This window comes from Puntigrus tetrazona, chromosome 22 (assembly GCF_018831695.1).
Source record: "Puntigrus tetrazona isolate hp1 chromosome 22, ASM1883169v1, whole genome shotgun sequence".
Taxonomy (NCBI): Eukaryota; Metazoa; Chordata; class Actinopteri; order Cypriniformes; family Cyprinidae; genus Puntigrus; species Puntigrus tetrazona.
The window spans coordinates 16429500-16452142 of NC_056720.1; the positions used below are offsets into that span (position 1 = coordinate 16429500).

Below are 22643 nucleotides of genomic sequence, written 5' to 3' on the forward strand. Positions count from 1 at the left end.
TGTATATACACACACACACACACACACACACACACACACACACACACACACACACATATATATATATATAATAGGTCTCTGCAGTATAATAATAAAATAGAGTAATATAAAAAAATAATCGTTTTAAAATTAGAGAGCCCTGCATTTTAAAGAAAGGTCAGATTAATCATAATCATAAGATGAATCGCAAATTCTATTTAATGAATCAATATTTTTATTTATTTTATTTTACATACAAATCGATCACAATCAGTCAATCTTAGTCATTCATTTCCATTGTTTAGTTTTTTTCTTATTTTACTCTTTATGCATGCTAAAAAGAGGTATATAAGTATGTAAATATATTGATATAGTGCTAAAAACAGCATAGATGTTGTGTTTTTGGCATTTTATGTCAGCATGGTATGAAATTGTAATGAATTATGTAAAAGTGATCCAATGAAGTAGTGATGCCAAAGGATTAATGTATGTGTGCTGTGTATGTTTATTATGTGTATATATACAGATACAGTATATATATATATGTGTGTGTGTGTGTGTGTGTGTGTGTGTGTGTAACCTTATGTATGTGTATATAAGTTTTCTAAACAAGCACGATGTCTTCATCCCAGTCTTTTCACTGCATGTAACATGAAACAGGAGCTCAGGACAGATGAAGGCTGTTAGTCTGTCCGTTTCTTTCCTGTGAATTACGCTCCTGTCCCGAGGCTGGGGATGCTTTCCATCTCCCGTGGCGAGCGAGAGACAGCCAGAAGGAAGGTTCAGGGGTTAACTGTTCCCTGTTTAACTTCCTGTCAGACTTCACATTACAACCAGCCTCAGAACGGGAAAAACATGCTTCTACCGCCTTACCTGGACAATCGGTGATTCACCACAGCAATACGTCTTGACACTTCAACAATTCTTGAAAAATGGGAGAAAACATGTCCTGAAATTTCAGCTTTTGTTAGCTTCGAAGATGGAAACTTTTCCACTTGATGTCCAGAATGTTAAGTACAGTAAAAACAGCTTGTAGGTAGAAAGTAACACTAAGAATTCAGTTTTTTGTACTTTCTGTTTTGTCCGTCACCAAAGAATCTGTGATTTAATTAAAACAGTAACGAGTTACCGTACTAGACTTGCAATTAGTTTGACGTTAAGCTAAGCGGTGCAGTAAACATACACATATTAGGAAAATGGTCTGGTGCTCGACGGTAAGATACTCTGCAGTCCTAGTATGTCTCTTACTATAAAACCAGAAAGATTTAATGAAAGTGGTATTTAGTGGATTCATTAAAACTTGTATGACCGCTGTTTTAGTAAAAAAATACAGGGATTAAATTATGGTTAGTGTAGCGTGGTTCATTTGTGGATACCATAGTTTAACTATATTCATTTTTCATTTTTTTGTACTGAATATGATGTGTGATGTTAGCACGTCGCTAACAGTGTGATAATCGTAGCACACACATTTTGGATAAATACTGAGGCATGCAGAATATGCACAGGAGACTCTACTGCGGTTTGATGTTTGATGCTAATTTGCTAAGCTAACAATTCACTAGTTAGCGTAATATGTAGCGCACAGAAACACCACGCAGCCCTTTACTGATCCAATATTGTTTGATGTTAGCATGTTGCTAATGACTCGGTACTCTAATGTAAATTGATTCCAAGAGGGTTAGCATGTTGCTAAGATAATGAGACTCAAATATACTTGATACTAATATTTCAGTTAATGACATTCACCTCTTAATTGTTTACAGTTTGTTTTGGTGTTTTTATATGGTTTTATACAACACAGTACCCTAGAGAGCATATACATTCATAACTTCATATATCAAATGGTCTGTATGCTGCTCTTTTTTCCACCATATTGGATATAACTTTTCACTGAACTTGTTGCAATGCATCATGGGATACACTATAATAAACACAAGCAATGCTGCTTTGTAGTCGGGCAAGAAAACAAACATGGGGTTGTGATCTATATTGTTGTATTGGTAGGCAGCACAATCTAAAATCTTCACTTTTCCTGCTATGCTAATTAGCATGTTTGCTTTAAAAGCCATCCTATTTATTTAGGCCAAAGCACGTCCGGTGCATATTTAAAAGGAACAGCTGCACACATGAAAGGACGTGATTGGCAGCTGTGGGGCTTAATGGTGTACTTTAAAGTACCGCTTTGGGTTAATGTACCTGTAAATATTGCCACGCGCTATTGCATTGAATTAAACAAATGGATATTTAAAACGAAACAGTGGCGGGTTGAGTGCTTTCAAAGGCAATTAACCCTTTTACCAAGTAGCCTTCCGTCAGGATTCTGGCTTTCAGAAAGAACGTAATAATAACAAGGTTTGGATCATCACCCAATTGCGACCTTCTTTAAGGAACGTCTCTCTGAACTTGAAATGACCCGACTCCCTAAACCCAAATGGGTCCGGAAAGGTTCCAGTCCTGTTACATTCACCCTGAAAAAACCCTTTAACGCATCGCCTCTCCGTGTCATTTGAGTATAATGACAGTATCCCATGGTGCACTGACTGGGCAACCGGCATCGGTTTGACGTGCTTTGATCTAAGAAGCTGGTTTCTGCTCTCCTCTACATGGTTTCTGATTCATCAGGGTGGAGAAACCTCGAGAACGAGACCCTGGATGATTACGGTGGTTAGCCGTGACACTGTTTTAAAAGCCTTTTCCAGAAGGTTTAAACTACCTGCTGTTTCAGAGTCATGACATATACGGGTGTTAGGGGTCTGATTCTTTTCTGTTCTTCTTTAAATGATATCGCTGTCCTTTGGATGCAGTGAGCCTCTGTCCGGAGTGGATACGGGTTCTGGGGGTTGATTATGGCTGTCAAGCAATCTAACCGATCTAAACGAATATTAAACATAGATCTTATAGAGTTTAGAGAGCACTGGGTTTATGTTCATGGCGCTGCAATGCATTTTGTGCAGTGTTGTGTAAGATACTTTCAAAAATTTCTGTGGTTCCTGATGATTTCTTGAGGACCTATGAAGTGAAACAATTGGTCCGTACAGGAATCAGGACTTTATTTACTACATTATTACCTGTAATTCAGAACGGTTCACTTACATTCACCCAACAATGATGTTTATCTGTCTGAAGGGTATAAAAGGGTATAAAAACTAGTCTTAATCAATTGTTACATAACAACATTCCTGTAGTCTCTTCAATCGAGTCCTTGATTTATATATGTGCATAGAACCGGCTCAGCTGTATTCGGTCCGAGTCGGAGCAGTTTCTTCAGTTCTGTGTCACGGAGGAACGCTGAAGGAGTTACCAGGAACCAGAGTCATAGAATAACAGGCTCCTTTAAGTCTGAAGGTGGATTCTGATGAAGATGTTGATTTCTTCTGCCTAAACTTTCAGATGCTTCGATCCGATTTGATGAACTGATTCGTCTAGTTCCCTAAAAAGAACCGGTTCAATAAAATGATTGGTTTGTGAACCGGTCATCATTATATATTGTTGGCCTGAGGCTCAGTAAGCTTGTAAATAATGTTCGGTTTCTTTCACAGACTGATGGTTTCGCTTGGTAAAGTCATCAAGGAGTTTGGTGTTATTTGTGTAGATTTTGAGGTACTTGCTGATTTGTATTTTATGAATCACTACGGACCAGTTTCAGCTAAAACTCTACTTCATTGTTCTACTGAAGAAAAAGGCCCCTTCTCGGATGACCTGAAAGTACGTTTTTGGGCGAAGGGCAGATATGTTTGACCATCGATTTTTTCATTTTTATAGCCAAAGTGTCTTTGAAAGTGTTTGTTTTGCGCCGTATACTTTTCTGCATCACGGATCAGCCAAGAACATGACGTCATGTGATCAATTGTACCTCTACAAGAGGCGCCTTTGTATGTAAATGTGTTTGAGTTTGAAAGATTAGCTACTATTGTGTGTGTGTGTGTGTGTGAGTGTGTGTGTGTGTGTGTGTGTGTGTGTGTGTGTGTGTGTGTGTGTGTGTGTGTGTGAGTGTGTGTGTGTGTGTGTGTGTGTGTGTGCGTGTGTGTGTGTGTGTGTGTGTGTGTGTGTGTGTGTGTGTGTGTGTGTGTGTGTGTGTGTGTGTGTGTGTCTGTGTGTGTCTGTGTGTGTGTGTGTGTGTGTGTGTGTGTGTGTGTGTGTGTGTGTGTGTGTGTGTGTGTGTGTGTGTGTGTGTGTGTGTGTGTCTGTGTGTGTGTGTGTGTGTGTGTGTGTGTGTGTGTGTGTGTGTGTGTGTGTGTGTGTGTGTGTGTGTCTGTGTGTGTGTGTGTGTGTGTGTGTGTGTGTGTGTGTGTGTGTGTGTGTGTGTGTGTGTGTGTGTGTGTGTGTGTGTGTGTGTGTGTGTGTGTGTGTGTGTGTGTGTGTGTGTGTGTGTGTGTGTGTAGCACACATCACCCAGGTTGCAGGTTTGTATCCCGGCGAAGCGTCTTTCTGTTTGGTGCTGATAATGGAGAGTAATTACTGGAGGACATGTGGAGTTTAAACAAAGAGAGACTGGAGCTCTCTCAGATTATAGCTAGCGTATCTTCAGCTTAATTAGAGCCATTCATTTCAGCAGTTTACCTTAAAAAAGAGTTGCTAAACGGTATTTGTGCTGAATAGCCAGCGCTCACAATAGCCTTTGAATAGAAGGCTTTCTGGTGTATCATGATCTGCGTATCTTTGTAGTTATGTATTATTGTATTCTGTTACGCACACGTGACTATTATTCATATTGTTTTCTGCAACGATTGCTTAATGTTAATCACCGCTTACTGTAATATTCATTGATTTATTTCCTACGCTATGACAGAAAACGGTAACATTTATTTACCGGCGTATTTGTTTATTTATTCCAAGCTTTTAGCTTCAGTTTCCTCCCAGGCCCTAGATCATTTTTTTTAAATATTTGATTTGCACCGCGGTGCACGACAGAAACAGATGATTCTGTGCTTGGCGAGTTAGCTTCCCGTCACGGCTAAATCTCTTCCTTTGATAGGTGACTCGTGAAGGTTTCCAAAAGCCCCGAGCAAGCGGATTAGACGAGCGCTTCTCATCACGCCGAACGCCGATACGCTGGAGTTTTCGTGGGTTTGGTCTAGCACTGGAGCCGGAGGCTAATCCCAGCGTTGAGGCCTGTCAGTAATAGCTTTCAAAAATACAACAATAAACACTTTAGATTGCTCCCCGCAGACTGTCCTCGCTTTCTCAGGAAGACATGTTCATTTTTTAGCACTTGTCTGCTCGCATTCTGTCCTCCTTTGGCGAGTGGCAAAAGGTATTTTATTCCATTTTCATTGGGTTTGGTCACAGGCGATGACGGCAGCTTGGATGTCTCTGTGATGATGATGATGAGGATGATGATGATGATGATGATGATGATGATGATGATGATGATGATGATGATGATGATGATGATGATGCATCATGGTATTTGATAAAAGAGTTCAGTAACGTGCTAATCATGCTACCGAACACCAGGCGTCTATTTAATACGCTTCTTTACGTCTCGAAGGCATATTTTTGCAGTAAGTCTGCAGAAAGCTTCCTGTTAGACAGGAAATAGATGCTCAGAAAATATGTCTCTCAGATTTATAATTTTAGATTTATTTTGCTCTACACAGAGTTCGTAAACTCTATATCTATATCTTAATAAGCTGAGAGTGAAGAAAGGTACAGGTAAGATGTAGTTCAATCAGGATCAGTCTTCTTATGTTTCTTTTTTTATTCATTTATTTATTTATTTTTGTTTAATTTTAGTGTTTTGCTTGTTTCATTTCAGTTTTTTGTTTTTGGTTTTGTTTTGTGAGTTTTGTTTATTTGCTTACTTTCTTTTGTTGTTGTTTGCATCTTGTTCTTGTTTTGTTTAGTTCTCTTTGTCTTTGTGTTGTTTTGTGTAGAGCTGTGTGTTTTCTGTGTTTTGTTTTAGTCTCTGTTTTGTTTTTTTTGTTTTGTGTGAAGTTTTGCGTTTTTTGCATTTCGTTTTGATTTTGTTTCTTTTGTGTGTTTTGTTTTGTTTGTTTCGTTTAGTTTAGTGTTTTTTGTGTTTTTTTTGTATGTTTAGTTTCTTTTGTGTGTGTTTGTTGTTTTGTGTGTTTAGTTTATGCTTTGGTTTTTGTTTGTTTTGTTGTTTTGTATTTGTTTCTTTTGTGTGTGTTTATTTTTTTATTTGTTCAGTTTCTGTTTTGATTTTATTTTGTGTGGTTTATTAGTTTTTTTCGGTGTGTTTTGTTGTTGTTTTGTGTTTTTTTTTTTGTTTCGTTTGGGTTATGTTGTTTCCCGCACACTCTATATCACTAAACTGTGTCCCACTTCAAAATATATGAGAAAGTAAAGTTGTACACGTTCGGTTCGACGTACACGGGGAGTAAACGGCAGACGTTTTATTTTTAGATGAAGTATTCCTTAAAGACTTTTCTTTGATTTAACAGAGACACAAGCGAAAGTTTATGAGCTTATTAGTATCATAACAATGGCGGCAACAGGTGTTACGTTCTTTTGGCTGAATACATTAATAGTGTTTGTCCTGCTGGCGTGAAGAGATGAAGTGAATTGTGCCAAGCGTAAGGAAGCTCCAGAGACGCTCAGCGCTGATGAGCCCAGCGCACAAGGGGAAAATCCTCATTTATGTAGAAACTTTGAAGAAATTAAAACTATGCTGCTCATGAATATTTGATCCGCTCCAAATGAAGCGAGCGTACCCAGGCATCCGGCCTGATAGAAAACAGTCCCACATAAGTTAGTCACACCAATGTTTTCTGTAAAGAACCACTGTGTTTTTCTGATTATTTCTGTCAGTAGATGACAGATCCTCGTTACGTCTCTATCTGTGAACCGTCCTCTGATGTACATGTTGATTAATGCTGTATTTACAGTAGTATCTGTTATTTGTCATGTTTTTTATGTTGGTTTAATAATAATAATAATAATAATAATAATAATAATAATAATAATAAATATTAGCACATTATTTATATTAAAATTATATTTTATTGTACTAATTATATATCATTTATATTGTGTTATAGTAGTATTTCATAGTAATGTAGTTTTGTGTATTTTTGTATTTTGTATTTTTAGCCTTTTTTATTTGCTAATGCTAGCATGTAATACAGCCTTTACATTTTTAAATGATATTTTACAATGACAGCGCAATTATTTGTTTGTTTATTCAAAGTTTTATTGATGTGTTTTAACGCGTTAATACATACACAATGTAAAAGTAACGGTTGGATTATAAGAGTAGGAAAGGAAGAATGCTTCAAGATGGTTTGTTTGTGGGATTCTGCGAGTCTTTTTCAGTCGTGTTCGGTCTTTTTGTCTCCCGTCCTGCAGACGATGGGCCGTACTCGAAGGGGAACAAGGACTCGACGGGGCCGGACAACTCGCTCACGTCCAGAAGACAGAGCATCCCAGGTACGCTCCGTGCGTCTGAGTGCGTCTGGTGGTCTGTCTTTGCCCGTCGGGGATGTTTGAGTCTTCTTGCCACATCGGTTTGGACGGCTGTTTGAGACGCAGAACGCTGGGGGTTTGAGGGTGTTGCTTCATCCAGATGTTTCCTGCGGTTCTCCAGAAGCGTCTGTCTGAGTCACTCTGCTAGCTGCAAGCGCTCGCTGATCCAAGACCTCTTTCTTCTTTAAAACTAATTGGATTAGCTGACTCAGCTCGAAGTGTGACTTTGGGAAAGTTTCAAAATGGTGTCTTAGAGCAGAACTTTTCAAAGGTTATTTAATAAGTCGATCTGAGCCAATGACAACGTCACAGCATGTCTCCAGCGTCAGCAGCCAATGAGCTCGCTCCTCAATATTGAGAAACCCTCCACCTTCCCCAGCTCCACAAAGCTGCGTCCATGTCCTCAAAAATACCTTTAAAAACAGCAATGTTGTAAAATATGAAAATAGAATAACAGCATTTTTGATGAATTTAATGCATCCTTGATGAGTAAAAGTATTCATTTCCCCTGATCCTAAAGATGTTATCTACATATTTAGCAGTTGAACCTATTTATATAGCGTTTATGTAAACAAACGTACAAGAGTTGCTGCAATAGTGTAAAATAATCTCCAGTTTAAAGGCATTATTCTTGCTGATATTATGGGATCGTTAGAATAGTTTGCACACAATCAGCTCTGTATTTTGATTCGGTCCATTACATTTTCACTTTTTAGTTCCAAGCTGTTGAGAGTTAAAGCCACGCAGACACCGAAGAGCGTGTAGCATCACGATTTCTGCTGCATGACTGGAGTGTGATAGATCTTCTCTTTCATGTGCCTCTCGCTTTGGATTTCCTGTTTAAGAATTCATATAATCACAGCATGGATTGGAGATTAGATGCGGTGTAGCATTTTAAAACAATCTTCAGCTTTCGTGATATTGTAAAAATTCTCATTTTTAGTTAGATGAGAGTGAATGCAGCTCGTTATATATTTATCAGAGACCATCTGAGTGTCATCATAACATGCTGCCGACTTCTGTCTCGTGTGTGTGTGTGTGTGTGTGTGTGTGTGTTTCTGGCCTGAAGAACTGCGTGGGGTTACGCTGGTTGAGCTGATTAAGAAGGAAGGAAGCACTTTAGGTCTCACCATCTCGGGCGGAACAGACAAGGACGGCAAACCCCGCGTCTCTAACCTGCGGCCGGGTGGACTGGCGGCTCGGTGAGGAACCTCGCCAACTCATTAACTGCATCAGCCAATCAGACAATGACAAAGAGGTCACCTGACCAAGCCTATCTGACACACACACTTGACCTGAAAGAAGAAACTGACCTTGGCAGGCAGTTTATGTTAATGCTTATGTTAGTACTAATTGAGCTTAGTTGCAAACTTGACAGCATTAGCATGTTTGCCTAAATGTGTTAGTAGCACGCCCGAATACTTGATTGGTCGACAGAATTGTTAAAGAGATACTCCACAAAATGTTTTGTCATCAATCGCTTACCCTCATGTCTTTCAAAGCTTCGTCTTCTGAACACACTTTAAGATATTTTGGATGAGGAACGGGAGACTTTTCCCATCGACTGAGCAGAAAATATGAAAGACGTCGTCAGCGCTTCGATCTCCACAGTACTGGAGCGCCATTTTGGAGAAAATAAAAAACTGCGTGTTCACCGCAATACAAGGAGAGGTTTTGTATGTGTGTTTATGCTTTGATTCGAACAAAAACTGTGTGTCCTTGCTTTGTGTCTGAAACACAGACGAGCGAACGCTGAAGACGAAGAGGTGGTGAATTGTTAAATAAAGTGTTTTTTTTTATTTTATGTACAAAAAGTACTTTAGTCGCTTTATAAAACACAGATTGAACCAGTGATGGCAGATGGATTACTTGTCTTTCATACTTTTCTGGGTCTGGACAGTCGATGGGACGGTCACAAGTCAAAACCTCTTACATTTTGTTCTGAGGATGAACAAAGCTTTTACGTGTCTGGAACGACATGAGGGTGTGATTAATGACCAAACGCTCTTTAATTTGGTCAGCTAGCTTGAACAACAACTTTCAGACAATTACATTAGCTGACCTGAAAGAGAAAACTGACCATAGACGTGGATAATTTATCTTAACGCTCTCTAATGCAGTAACGTAGCATTACGTTCTTAATGCTAATGTTTTTCTTTATCGTTTCTGAGTTACTGTTGCAATAGCAAGCCTCAATACTTCTTGAAGAGAAAGAGAAAAGTGACCGTAGAAACACGCTAACGGTATGTGCACACCAAACTTAAACTTTATTCACTCTAAATTACTCAAAGGATGTTTTTCTTGTCCCTCAGCCAATAAAATCTATTTTCTGATCAACCATTAGTTGTTCGCTGATTGGTTTGCGCGACAAGACATCAAGCACGTGTTTTGAGCTAGTTGAAATCTGCGTGGAAGACTCGATTGAGGCGAATATAGATTAAAAACATGCAATTAAGATCATTTGTGTAATTTGCTTATAGTTGCATCTTTTCTTTGAATTTGTATGTAATCTATTTATTGTCTGATGAAGAACGTTTAGCTGGAGAGAACGCTATTAAAAACGTTAAAATATATATTTGCTTTTGGTGTGCACATATCATAATGTCTTTGAATGTAGCAACATGTATATTTCACGTTTTGTTACTGCTGTTACTGTTTTTGTGCTAGATATAAGCCGAACAATTTAATAACAATTTAACTAGGTTTAGCGAGATCACCAGGTAAGATTCAGGTCGTTGTACCTTACTGCGGTTCACTTTAGAAACAGCTAATTAATGCAGCGCATAATGTTGAAATGCAACACTGCGTAATACACTGTTCCTAAACACAACCACTTGTGAGTCTTTTTCCTCATGCTCAATTTTGATTATTTCTGGGATGTGAAAGTTTTGCCATCTTCAGTTGTTGGTTCTTTCCTCGTGGCTGGTATGAGGATGTTATGGAGCGCATCTGGGCTGATGACATATTTTTGTCAGGCATCATTGTGCTAGCTCATGTACGCCCAGAGGACAAAAGGGAATGAATAGCATTCATTTGTCTAATTAGCATCTAAATGAGCATATTTATACTCCCTGTGGGGTGTTCAACAACAGATAAGGAGTTCTTACTTTGCATGCACTTTCCATTCAAAACGTAATTATGTTTTCTGTGTTTTTGACCATTCACCGAAATCTTCTCTGGACCTTTGTGTGTTATCTTATTAATTTTTCTTCATAAAACGCTAACAAAGCTAAGTTCATTAAACATCGGAAAAGCCAACTGTTACATTGTTTAGCAGAAAATAGCGTGCCAGATATTAGCTAAACTGTTTAATTGCTTTAATTTCAGTAATTACATGAATGAGTTGCATTTCAATGTGTCCCAGGAGCGATCAGCTCAATGTGGGCGACTACATCAAGTCCGTCAACGGCATCAACCTGACCAAGCTGCGTCACGACGAGATCATCAGTCTGCTAAAAAACGTAGGCGAGCGCGTTGTGCTGGAAGTGGAGTATGAGCTGCCTTCACCTGGTAGGAAGTTGAGTATTCTGTCTCGTGGCATGTTTCTGTCCATGTAACCAACCTCAGACCTCGTGAGCCAACATCCTCACCAAAATGTCTTTGCGTCAGTAAGTCCACTTCGGTTTGTGTGTATACAACTATACACAGCGATGGAGAATGCATGGCTGCATGTCGGAAGCTTCTGTGTATCATTTTTTGATGTTAAAATACTTCCCCAGATTTCAACAGAGACATATATAGTAAGTAAACCAGTCGGTTATTTTGCCAAGTTGTTAAGTGGCGGACATGGAAACATTAGCTTTACGAGTTTACCAACTTTTGTTATGAATGCAGTGTTACGATATCAGCGATGTTTCTTAAAAGTATTGTTAGCCAACTATGGTTGCTATCTAGTTGAACTCTACTGGTAACGATGGAACTAACTACTACTTGTTTTCCGAAAGAACTGAATCTTTGCGGCACATGTCCACAAGTAGTAGTGCTAACTAACCACAGGTCACACGGCTCTTAAAAAGTTTGTGGATGTGATTGTAGTTCAGTCCAAACCACTTCATTTTGGGAAACAGCAAATTGTTGGACTATGTAAGTAACAACAACATTTGCGGCAACAGTTGGCAAATAATGACAAGAAATGATGCTTCTAAACACAGATCAGCAGCTAACCTTATGAGTTTAGATTAAAAAATAGCACTTTATAGAACTATGTTGGTAATGTCTAAATTTGTGACCGTAGTTCTTTACGAGAAATTATGCATCTAAGCACAGGTTGAGAGCTGAAGCTGTTTATGAATGCTCGCTGGAACTATGATTAGCTATTGGTAATGTCTGAATTTGTGTCCATTTTTAGCTAGAGCTAACAAGAAACTCAGGTCGAGACATAGTACCATCCGCAAAAGTTTGCAGCTGTGTTCACAAACTTTCTTTGCAACTGTGGTTTGTTGCAAACAATTAACCAAGTTGTTGATAACAATTAAATGTGCCACCATAGTTAGCTAATAGTAACAAGAAATTGAGAAAACGAGACCACGTTACTTTACAATGCTGTTTCCACATGATTTCAGGAAACAGCAAATGACAGAGCTATGCTGGTAATGACTGAATTCACAATCATTGTTCGCTAATATCAACAAGATGCTTCCTGTAGGTCCAACCACACAACTTTACGAAGCTGTTTATGAATGTCGATTGGAACTGTGGTTTCAAACATGAAATAAGTTGGAGAATTTGTTATTGTGGTTTACTAATACTAACAGAGCTGTGGTTTGGCCAGGCTGTTTGCAAGTGTTCATTGGAAGTTGTTTTTTGCGACCATGCTTTTTTTTGGGGAAATAGCAAGTCAGTAAACTGTATGGATAACAACCAAACGTTTGAGCTCAGTTGACTAACAGTGCTTTTGGGAAACTCACCCCGGCGACTCATTGGATGTTTGAGTCTGGTAATCCAAGCAAATCAAAGCTTGTATGAAATCATACGAAATTCTAAACCTTGTAAGCAAATAATGAGCATTTTTGTTTGTTTTTTTAATGCATAGATATCACATTGACCAATTAAAACAGAAAATAAAAGCGATTGACCTCTAGTTAATATCCACACTCTGCTTATAATGGACGGAGGTTATTGTCTCTCTGTTGTGATATAAAGCAATCGTTGACAGTCTATCTTGTGCATGGCAGATAAATTGTCCGGTTTATAAGCTCAGTGTTTCTGGCTGACCTTCTGCTGAACGTCAGTTTGCATCTGAGTTTATTTATCTGATTGTCCAGCAGTAAAAGGTGCTGATTTAGAGATGCTATTGCCTCTCTCCTGTCTCTGTTGTCCCTCGTAGCGCCAGACAGTACCTCAGGTGTTATTTCCAAGACAATCGAGATATGTTTGCAGAAAGAGGGCAACAGTTTCGGCTTTGTCATGCGAGGTGAGTTTGGCTTGTTTTTCGCACTCGTTGTATTTCATTCATTCTTTTTGTTCTTTTTATATGTATTTTATTCCTTATTTAACCCCAGCTTTTTAAATATGTGTCGTTATACAGGTGGATCCCACGAAGACTGGCACAGATCCCGTCCTTTGGTGGTCACACACGTCCGACCCGGTGGTCCTGCTGACAGGTAAAGCATAAATCTAATTGAATTGAATTTTAAGTTTCCCGCTGATGCCATGGTGTACAATGACTCGATAAAATGTGGCCACCATCACGACTAACTACCCATATAATATAGATTAAAGTTGCTTTGAAAATGCATTCTCCAGATAACCTGCGCTGGATGTGTTGGCTGATTAGCATGCTCACGGAAAACATAACATCATTTTGTTGCTGATCAACTTTTTAGGTCAATTCTGATTGTAACAATAGACATGTATGAGGAGCACAGTTCTAGTTGCAGTCATCTTCCATGATTGGAGCATCAAGAACACACTATTTGCATTTTATCCAAATCCAGAAAGTAGGCCAGAGATTTCCCTCAGCTTAGAGAGCTAGCTATTATTCTTAGTTTTAGGATTCTCCGTGCCTCTCTTACCAACCACTTTTCCGTACTTATATCAGCATCACACAACCTGCCAAAAGAGAAAAATAAAAACACATTTGTCTGGAGAGAGAACATCTTCAATAAAACCCCTTTGATGTTAGAGACAAAGGCTGTCTGATTGATGGGTGGAAATTGCATACATTGTCTTTCCTCAAGGAAGGAAATAATGCTCTTAAACAAGTTCTCTTACATGTAGCATTAATCATTAGTGTGGAATATCAAGAGTATTTCTTTTGAAGAAGCTCACTAGCTAGGTAGAATATTAAGGCATCAAATATGTTGCCCTAAAAAATACCAAAAATGAATCAAATACGATTGAGGAAGTGTTGTTTAATATAGTGGGCTGAATATACACAAAAAAAGCATTTTACAAGCTTAAATATTTTAATACAAAATGTAATATTAATTTCACTCCTGTGATAGAAAAACTACATTTTAGGAACTGTTATTAAAGTAACATTTTTCACTGTATAAAAGAGTTTAACATTTTTGTGAATTACTTTTTAGTATTTTCTGATGAACTGACAATTTTGAAATAGAAAATAGAAAATGTTCTCACTTTGATCAGCTGAATAAATCATTATTCATTTAATAAACCCCTTGAGCGGTAGTGACTGATAATAAAACAGCGGTGTGTTCTTGTGCAGGGAGGGGACTCTGAAGGCCGGCGATCGGATCCTGAGTGTGGATGGAGTGGTTTTACACAGCGCTAGTCTGAGCGACGCTCTCACGGTCCTGACTCAGTGTGGCCAGGAGGCTCTGCTCCAGATCGAGTATGACGTCTCCATCATGGGTGAGTTACTTGCGTGGCACTCGTTTCACAGGACGGATATCCCCACTGCTTTAACACGTTATTGCACTTTGAAAGAAAACAATACACGAACCCTCAAAATGCCTTCGAAATATGTCTGCTGTTGGTGTGTGTGAATGTTACATATTTATTAATGTGTTATTACCGTACTATTACTGCATTTACCTTTTTTATTACATACAAAATGAGAAATTATTCAACTACACATAAATACAAAATACATAGTTTTTTAAAATATAATATCTCATTGTATTTTATGAGGACATATTTTGAGAATAACCATTATTAATTCTACTGTAATTAATGGAGCTCATAAATGATTGAAAATGGGTATTTATTCATTCATTTATTTTTAAAGTGCATAAATATGATAAAAAATACTTATAAAGTATTATACTATATGTATATTATACTTATAAAATGCATTTGTTTGACTTGCGTATGTTATGCTGGATGTTTGTCAGCTTTTTTTAGATATTCATCTATCGGCAAGGTTAAATATATTTGATAAAGTTTGGCCATAGTTAATTTTACAAAAAGTAATTCTGAAAATATATCAATAAATAAAATAAGGTCTTTTAGAAAGCATTTTGTTAGCACTTCATTTTATGCTCACAGTTGCTTTTCACTAGTTGCATATTATTAGGATATTAGCCATTTATTAGTGATAGTTATGCACTAGATAATAGTCAACAAATATTAGCGAAATGTGTTATCTGTTCTGGGTCAAAATGGACCCATAAAGCAAATAAAAGCGTAATAAAATTAATTATTTTAGCATTTATAGAGCGCTTGTCCATTTGTAGAAACTCTCCAGAAACACAGGGCTTGTCTCCAGAGATATCTGCTCTGTTTAACCATCTTCACTGTTTCGTCTGGATGAACAGCAGGTTGTTGACCTTCAAGAGCAGAGAAAGCACTCTCACACCTTTACCAATGCTAATTTATGCTAGCCACAATTAGCATAACGCCCACTGTAGAGTTAAAGAGGTCGTCTCCTAGAAAACAGAGGTTTGAAGTAAACTTTCCACTCTCCAAACTTCTCTATTGAAGACTGTCTGCTGAATGCGAGCCGCAGAAAGGATCCGTTTAGAAATCGGAGCGTAACAATGCTGTCCTTGTCCGTCCTTATCACCTGCCCTCAGACTCGGTGACGAACGCTTCAGGTCCTCTGCTGGTGGAGATTGCCAAGGCTCCCGGAGCCAGTCTGGGAATCACTCTGACCACTGCCATGCACAGAAACAAACAGGCCATCGTCATCGACAAGATCAAGCCGGCCAGTGTGGTGGACAGGTACGAGCTCAGAGAGGAAACAACAAACTGCCTGGAAAAGCTCCAAAATGCCACTTCGTACATATATAACGTATTAATATGCATTGACCCACACCTAAACCCTCCCCTAAACCTACCCTCACTGGGGTCTGGACAAATCAGACGGCCGTGTTTCTTTAAAAAAGTCATTATAGTTACTAGTTACTTCATTATAAAAGTAACTAATTACCATGGAAAGTAACAATACTGAGGATTAAAGAGCTGTTGGGTTCATGAATATTAATCACGCAGTCGGCGTTCGCTCGATTTGATTTGTTGAAATCAAAACAAGAACGATAATAGGTCCAGCCAATGAGATTGCCTTTCTAGCATTAGCCCCGCCCACTACCTGAGAAAGCGGCAGTTCTTTTGAAAAGCACCAATCTTTAGTTTTTGCACAAACCTTATTTATTTTCCTCTGAGGTTCTATTTCCTGCTGCGCTGTTCACTGTCCATTAAAGTATTAAATTATTATTTAATGTACATTTAGAACAGATAAAAATGTGTAGTTAAGTTGTGAATAAGCGTGACTGTCATTAGTGATGAAATATCCTCACGAATATGAATATATTAGTTCTATCAGCACTGACTCGTCACCTCATGAGATTAATACAAAGATCGGGGACCATATTCAAGCTAGGGCAATCCATATTACTGTACAAAAACCTCATGATATTTACATGCCATGGGAAAGAAACATGGAAACATTACAGATTATAATAATCACATGGTTATGATAGGAGTTGTTTGTGATTTCGCTTCTTCACAATGCATTTTGACATAATACTGTATTTATGTAAAATATACTTTTAATAATAGTTATTGTTTACTGGGATCGAAGCGATGTCTCTTGGTAAATGCTTTATTGCCAGTATAAAGACTCATAAAAACTGAATAAAAACAGAAGAATGATGATAAAAGACTAATAAGGATTATGTCTCTTACCTGGAGGAGCTGTGAAATATTCCTTAAAGCTAGTTTGTCATGCAGCTCTTCATCTCAACTCATTTACAACACATTTTACTCAGCACTAATATATACATAAACACACACACACACACACACACACACACACACACACACATATACACACACACACACACACACACACACACACACACACATATACATGCACACACACACACACACACACACACACACACATATACATGCACACACACACACACACACAGAGAAACACACACACACACACACAAACAGAGAAACACACACACACACACACAAACAGAGAAACACACACACATGCACACAAAGATACACGTTTATGTGAATATGCACTTTAAATAGATTTTAGTTTCTTTTACGTTTTAAACACACTTAATATTTTCCATATATTTGACCCATTTCTGGTGAGTTTTGGCTTCTATGACCGGTCTATCAGTTGTGTGTCTGCGCCGCAGGTCCGGAGCGTTACACGTGGGCGATCACATCCTGTGTATAGACGGCACCAGCACCGAACACTGCTCCGTCCTGGAGGCCACGCAGCTGCTGGCCAGCACCACCGACCAGACCAAACTAGAGATCCTCCCCGCACACCAGACACGCCAGCCCGGGAAACCCCAGGACACTGGTGAGACTGACACTGCTTCTATAGTGTGCTAAAGCATTATCTGGATGGCAGGAAGAGTAAAAAATACATGCATATTAAATCCCATTTCATCCAAGTAATCGTGAACGAGCATCTTCTGTGTGTTTAGGAGCAGGGTCTGATTTAACTCTTTAGAGGCTCAGCTCCCTCCCTATTAAGATATATTACCTGCCCAGCAAACAAAACTTATTTTGTAATCAGTGGAAGCTGTTTTCTATCGCAGTAAGCTCTTTTGGTCAGTCAAAAATGATCAAATGTTCTTTCTCTGAATGCTGTTCGTTTAATAGACTCCATTATGGTGTCCGTATTACTTCTTCTAGAGAGCATTATTTCTCTAATAGACCTCATTTTAATGACCTGTGGAGTCATAAGCACCTCAAGACATTGTTCAGATGATTTTATTAGAGAGATTAATACTTGAATCTGTGGCTGTGTTCAAGAACCTCAATACTAAGAAATCCCATGCGGCTTTTCAGCTGCAGCACTGTTTTATTGATCGATTTTAGTCTTGAGACTGAAAACAGGAGGAAGGTGGAAAACATGGATATACTCTGTCATTTTTAACCTACTGGTTGTTATATTTGTTATATTAAAAAGTAAATAAATAAAATTATATATATATATGAAGTCAACTAAAACTAAAAACTAAAGCTTAACAGCGTTTTAGTCAAGCAACTATTACTAAAAATTACTCAAAATTTATGAAACTTTCATCAAAATCATGGCCAATTATAAAACATATAATGTGGTGCGATAGCCTAATTAACCATAATTCTATTTACCAAATAATAATTCCCGATATTTTAAAATAACGATTAACATCTTTACACGTCTTCAAGGTATATAAAAAAAGACTTTTCACTTATTTTCGTGACGTAGTCTCCAACCACGGTAATCGTTCTTGACCATCATACGCTTTTTTCAAGTCCAGAGCAACCATTGCTTCCTTGTTTATTCCAAAGGAGGTCATAATAATCTCTGTCTAATTATAGCCCTATAAACTTCACATGTATCCTCTTCGGATGCACAAATGAGGACGAGAAAACATGGACGGCGAGACTGCTCTGTCATCTCATCTGCTGTCATCTCGTTTAATTAGCTTCCCGCTCCGCTTGATGTCGCCCCGCGAGCTTTAGACCGCAGGACAGATTTAATCACGGAGACCTGCTCACCCCAGAAAACCAGCAGACGGCGGCTCCGTATCAAGCCCAGACCCAGATCGGTTCTTTTCAGCAGCGTTTATATGCAAATGCGGGAGATGAACAGATGTCCGACCGTGAAGACCACGTTGCTCTGAAAGCCTGAGTTAGTAGCCCACGTGAGCTCCTGGACGGTTTCTAATCAATAGCTTATTATCTTCGAGCGTATCAACATTTCCTATAATTGCGTGACTTTATGGATGCGCTCAACGATTGGGCGACTCCAATTAAACAAGATGCTGAAAACTTTAGATGCTTGTTTGTGAAGTTGACGTGATTTGAGTAGAAGTTTCTGAATGGGTGCAGGAGTGAGAACTGATAGAAACGTCACACTAATCCACGTGTATGAAGCGAGCGCTGGGTCTGTGTAAAACATCCACAACTCTCCTTTTTGGCCAAAGCCTTCAGTCTACAATTCATTATAAATCAAGCGATTAAGTCCATCCCCAGCTGCCAAAACTGACCTGAATATTTTTTTGAGCTGGACGGTTTTCACTTGATCTGGGCATATTTCACTCCTGATTCAATCAAAATTAATTTTCCAGTTGAGAAAGCAATATCAATAAAAAAAATGAAAAAAAACGACTAAGGGCCAGCTTTACTAAAAGCTTGTTCCAGTGCAAACCTTTTTGAATATTTCTGTCAGGATTGACTAAAGATGCAGGGTTATGAATCAGCGCTGAAAAGGCAGGGACACAGTGACCTTAAATGTTTCCCTTTCAGACGTTAAATGAAGTACGCGACACCTTTTTCTAACGTTCGTGGTCGTCAGATATTTAACATTATTTAACCCCCAAAAAGGCATGTCTTAATAGGATTGAAAAGACTAATTATTGTTGCTAGAAGGAGGCACTGCAGAGAGAAGAGAGCACGTGGATGTTTTCCACACTTATTAAATCCTTCTGAATGCCAGAAGAACACTTCATTCTTTTCCAGGCTGGTGTACTGTGTCTGTCGACACGTCAAAAGAGAAATGTTGCGTCTGTCTTAATAAATCACCAGCAGAAATTCTCCCTCCCTCTGGCGCTGTTTCATAATGATTTTAAAGAATCATTACGGAAAGTTTTTATGCTCAGTTGAAGTGATTTTTGGACTTGTTTTGTCTGATATTATTAATGTTGCACTTAAGTTAAGTCGGTAGCTGCGGATAGAAATCTAGCTGTAATCTCTATAGTTGCACGACTTCATGGATAAACTTCGGACGGCCGTTTTCACGCTGACTTTGAGGTTCCCGCTGTTTTTGGTTCTGCAATCATCCAGAACCCTAGATGCCTATCAGTTTAGTTCAGCTCTTGCCCCCGTGATCGTGTCTGTGGCGTTTGATAATGTCCACCAAAGCTCTAAACAAGATGGCCTCTCCAATTCCTCGCCTTGCTCGCATACATCATAAACACAGCTCACGATGCCAGTCAAGCCCCGACGCTCAGATTTTTGTGCACGGGAACAAGTGAATACAGACAAGTGAGGTGTTTTAGTTTAGAAACATCCCATGGCTCTATATAGGTCATTCCCTGCCACGCCGAGCACTCGGGAGAGGAGGTGGAAACATGTAATGATGGAAAAACATGTCTGTGATCGTGAACTTTCAGACCCGGCAGGGCTTCGATCAAGAACTGACGCTCATTCACGGAGCCGTGTCAATAACACGTAGAAACTTCACCCAGGAACATAATGGAGTCTGATATTTTGCCACATGACTCCAGCGTTTCAGAAGTTCTCTATGCAAATGACGTCGCTGACCTTGTTAGGGAGAGAAGAGGAAGCGCGTCTGGTAACGACCTCATTTGGGATTGCCATCTTTGAGAGAAAGGTAGAACGGAATATGTGCATTTTAATATATTTGCATGTTTGGTAGACACTTTTAGCAACTTTACTACTTGACTCTACACAAGCTTGAAGCAGGCAATCAGATTTGTGCCATTTATTGTCTGTGAAGATCGTTTACACGAATCCCTGAAACACGAGCCATCAAAGCATATAGTAGAGTCACGCTTTATAATCCAGCCTCGTGTAGCTCAGTCTGGAGAGCGCTGCGTGATACGATGAAATGTGATCGTGCGTGTATAGAATCAAAACATGTTACCTTTAATACTTTATCGTTTTACAGGATTTTTGTAACGGGTAGGTCATTCGTACGAATTACACACATCGTCAAAATATGTTTTAATTACAGTGAGATCTACATTTAAACAAAACGTGCATTTTTTCAAGCGCCGCTAGGGGGCGCTTGACTTAAAACGTAAATATAGCTATAAGCTACTTGCACAAACAAAGAAAAAAAATTAATGAAATCATTTGTGACCCTTTACCTTCCACATCATTTTTGCACATTTGTATTAACTTGAACCGATTATATAAATCATAAACAATATCACAATTATTTGATGTAATAACGAGCAATAAGTTCTCAGTTACGAGAAATAAAGGTACAAAAATACGTCAGGAAATGTATATACAGTTATAATAAAATAAAAAATGAGAGAATTCACAATACAAAATAGTCCCAGTTACAACATATTCATTTTACAATCATGAGATATAATTTTGCCAACAAAATATAATCACAAGAATAATATAATTATGAGATATAGTTGCAATTATGATAAATAAAGTCTCATTTATGAGAAATGAAGTCTCAGTTACAAGAAATAGTTGCAATTATGAGGAATTAGTTCACAGTTACAAGATATTATATTTACAATAAATTAATTAACATTATTTCTTGCGTTTAAGACTTTATTTCTCATCATTTTGGCAAATCGCACATATGCAAATATTTAGAAACAAGTATAAATTGTAATATATTTATTAGCAGTAGAGCATGTCTTTTTCCAATAATAAAATGATAATAGTACAAGCTGAGGCCGTTTCACGTTCCAGTCATTTTTAATGTATTTCTGAAAAGCCTTGTTTGAAACACGGTCCAGATTTCTTCAGACCGCCAATTTTTAACAGTGTGTCTTCATTCAATACAGAATTAAACCGCATACAATTTATTACCAAATTAGCCGAAACCACTGCTAATAACCTTAGCGTCAGTCACCTGCTGCTTCAGTCCGTGTTTTAGATAAATGACGTGGTCTTAAAAAAGCAGTATTGTAATCTTCTTATTCAAATGAAGCTCCCGTCACATCAGCCTGTATCGTTCCCCGTGTTCTCAGCTCCTACATCAAGAGACGGAGTTGTGTTTCTTAGAGACGGAGCAGACGAGCTTAGCATAAGCCACAAGGAAGAGGGATTTAGCTCTCGAACGCTAGAAGACGCCTCATTGGTTCTCAGACGAACAGATAGTAGTCTTTAACCTGGCTTGTGAAAATCTGTCTGAAAGTGGCATTTCTTAATGTCTTGTCACATTCTGTGTGGCAAAAAAACACAAACATAATGCTAATGGAACGCTAGCTTGCGCAGAAGTTCAAAGGTTTGTTTAGCAACGTACCAGCGATTTAAAAGAAGAAGTAAGTAGACTTCATTAAAGCACGTACACACAGATACACACGTCTCCCTGAGTGTTTTAAAGCTCCTTAAGGTTTTCCAGAGATGGAGGAGGGTACAGCTGAGCTAAATTAAAGCTACGTTGTTGAGTGTCATATTACTTCGTTAGGGCGTTTCGTATTATTAATACCCTGCTGGAAAATCGGTGAAAGTTGGTGGTGAAATGTTTAACATAGCTGATAATCTAAACAGATAAACCAGGGAAACACTTTCACGTCATTTATAGAAATAAAATGAAAGATTATTCAAATTAAGATAACAATAGTCACTCGTTACGAGAAATGAACTGTAATTTGGAGAAATTAAGACGTTTTTGTGAAATTTGAGATCAGTTTGCATGAGATTTATTTATAAAGTTGTAATTATGATAAAATAATGATGCAGTTGTCATAAATAAAGTTGCATTTATGAGATAAAAGTGTTGCGATTTTGAGAATTTTGAAAAATAATGATACAAATAAAAGATATTTCATTCACAATTACAGTAAATATAACATAGTTATAAAAAGAAAATGCAATTATGAGAGTCACAAGAAATAATGCTGCAAATATCATAATGTAATCATGAGACAGAAATACCGTCAGAATTATGATGATATGTTACAGTTAAGAGAAAAAATGTTGAAATTATGAGATATAGTATCTATTATGAGAAAAAATGAGTTAGTTGCAATGAGTTTTACAGGACAGTTTAGTCACAACTACAGGAAATGTAACCGTTACAGTACTTTTATTGTGAAGATAATCCTGTAGTCTGTAGTTTATTCACGAGAATTGAACTTTAATAA

The 22643-nt window shown here is 38.2% G+C and overlaps 1 protein-coding gene across 2 annotated transcripts in view; it reads left to right on the forward strand.

Annotated features, from left to right (window-relative positions):
* grip2b (glutamate receptor interacting protein 2b) overlaps window positions 1-22643 on the forward strand; it is a 95427-nt gene that overhangs the window by 47315 nt on the left and 25469 nt on the right. For both annotated transcript variants that reach the window (XM_043222445.1, XM_043222444.1), the window contains exons 2-9: window positions 7294-7374; window positions 8480-8612; window positions 10775-10920; window positions 12737-12823; window positions 12938-13013; window positions 14081-14226; window positions 15390-15537; window positions 16958-17146. In XM_043222445.1, the coding sequence (XP_043078380.1) occupies window positions 7294-7374; window positions 8480-8612; window positions 10775-10920; window positions 12737-12823; window positions 12938-13013; window positions 14081-14226; window positions 15390-15537; window positions 16958-17146 (1006 nt within the window). The remainder of the gene's footprint in view (window positions 1-7293; window positions 7375-8479; window positions 8613-10774; window positions 10921-12736; window positions 12824-12937; window positions 13014-14080; window positions 14227-15389; window positions 15538-16957; window positions 17147-22643) is intronic.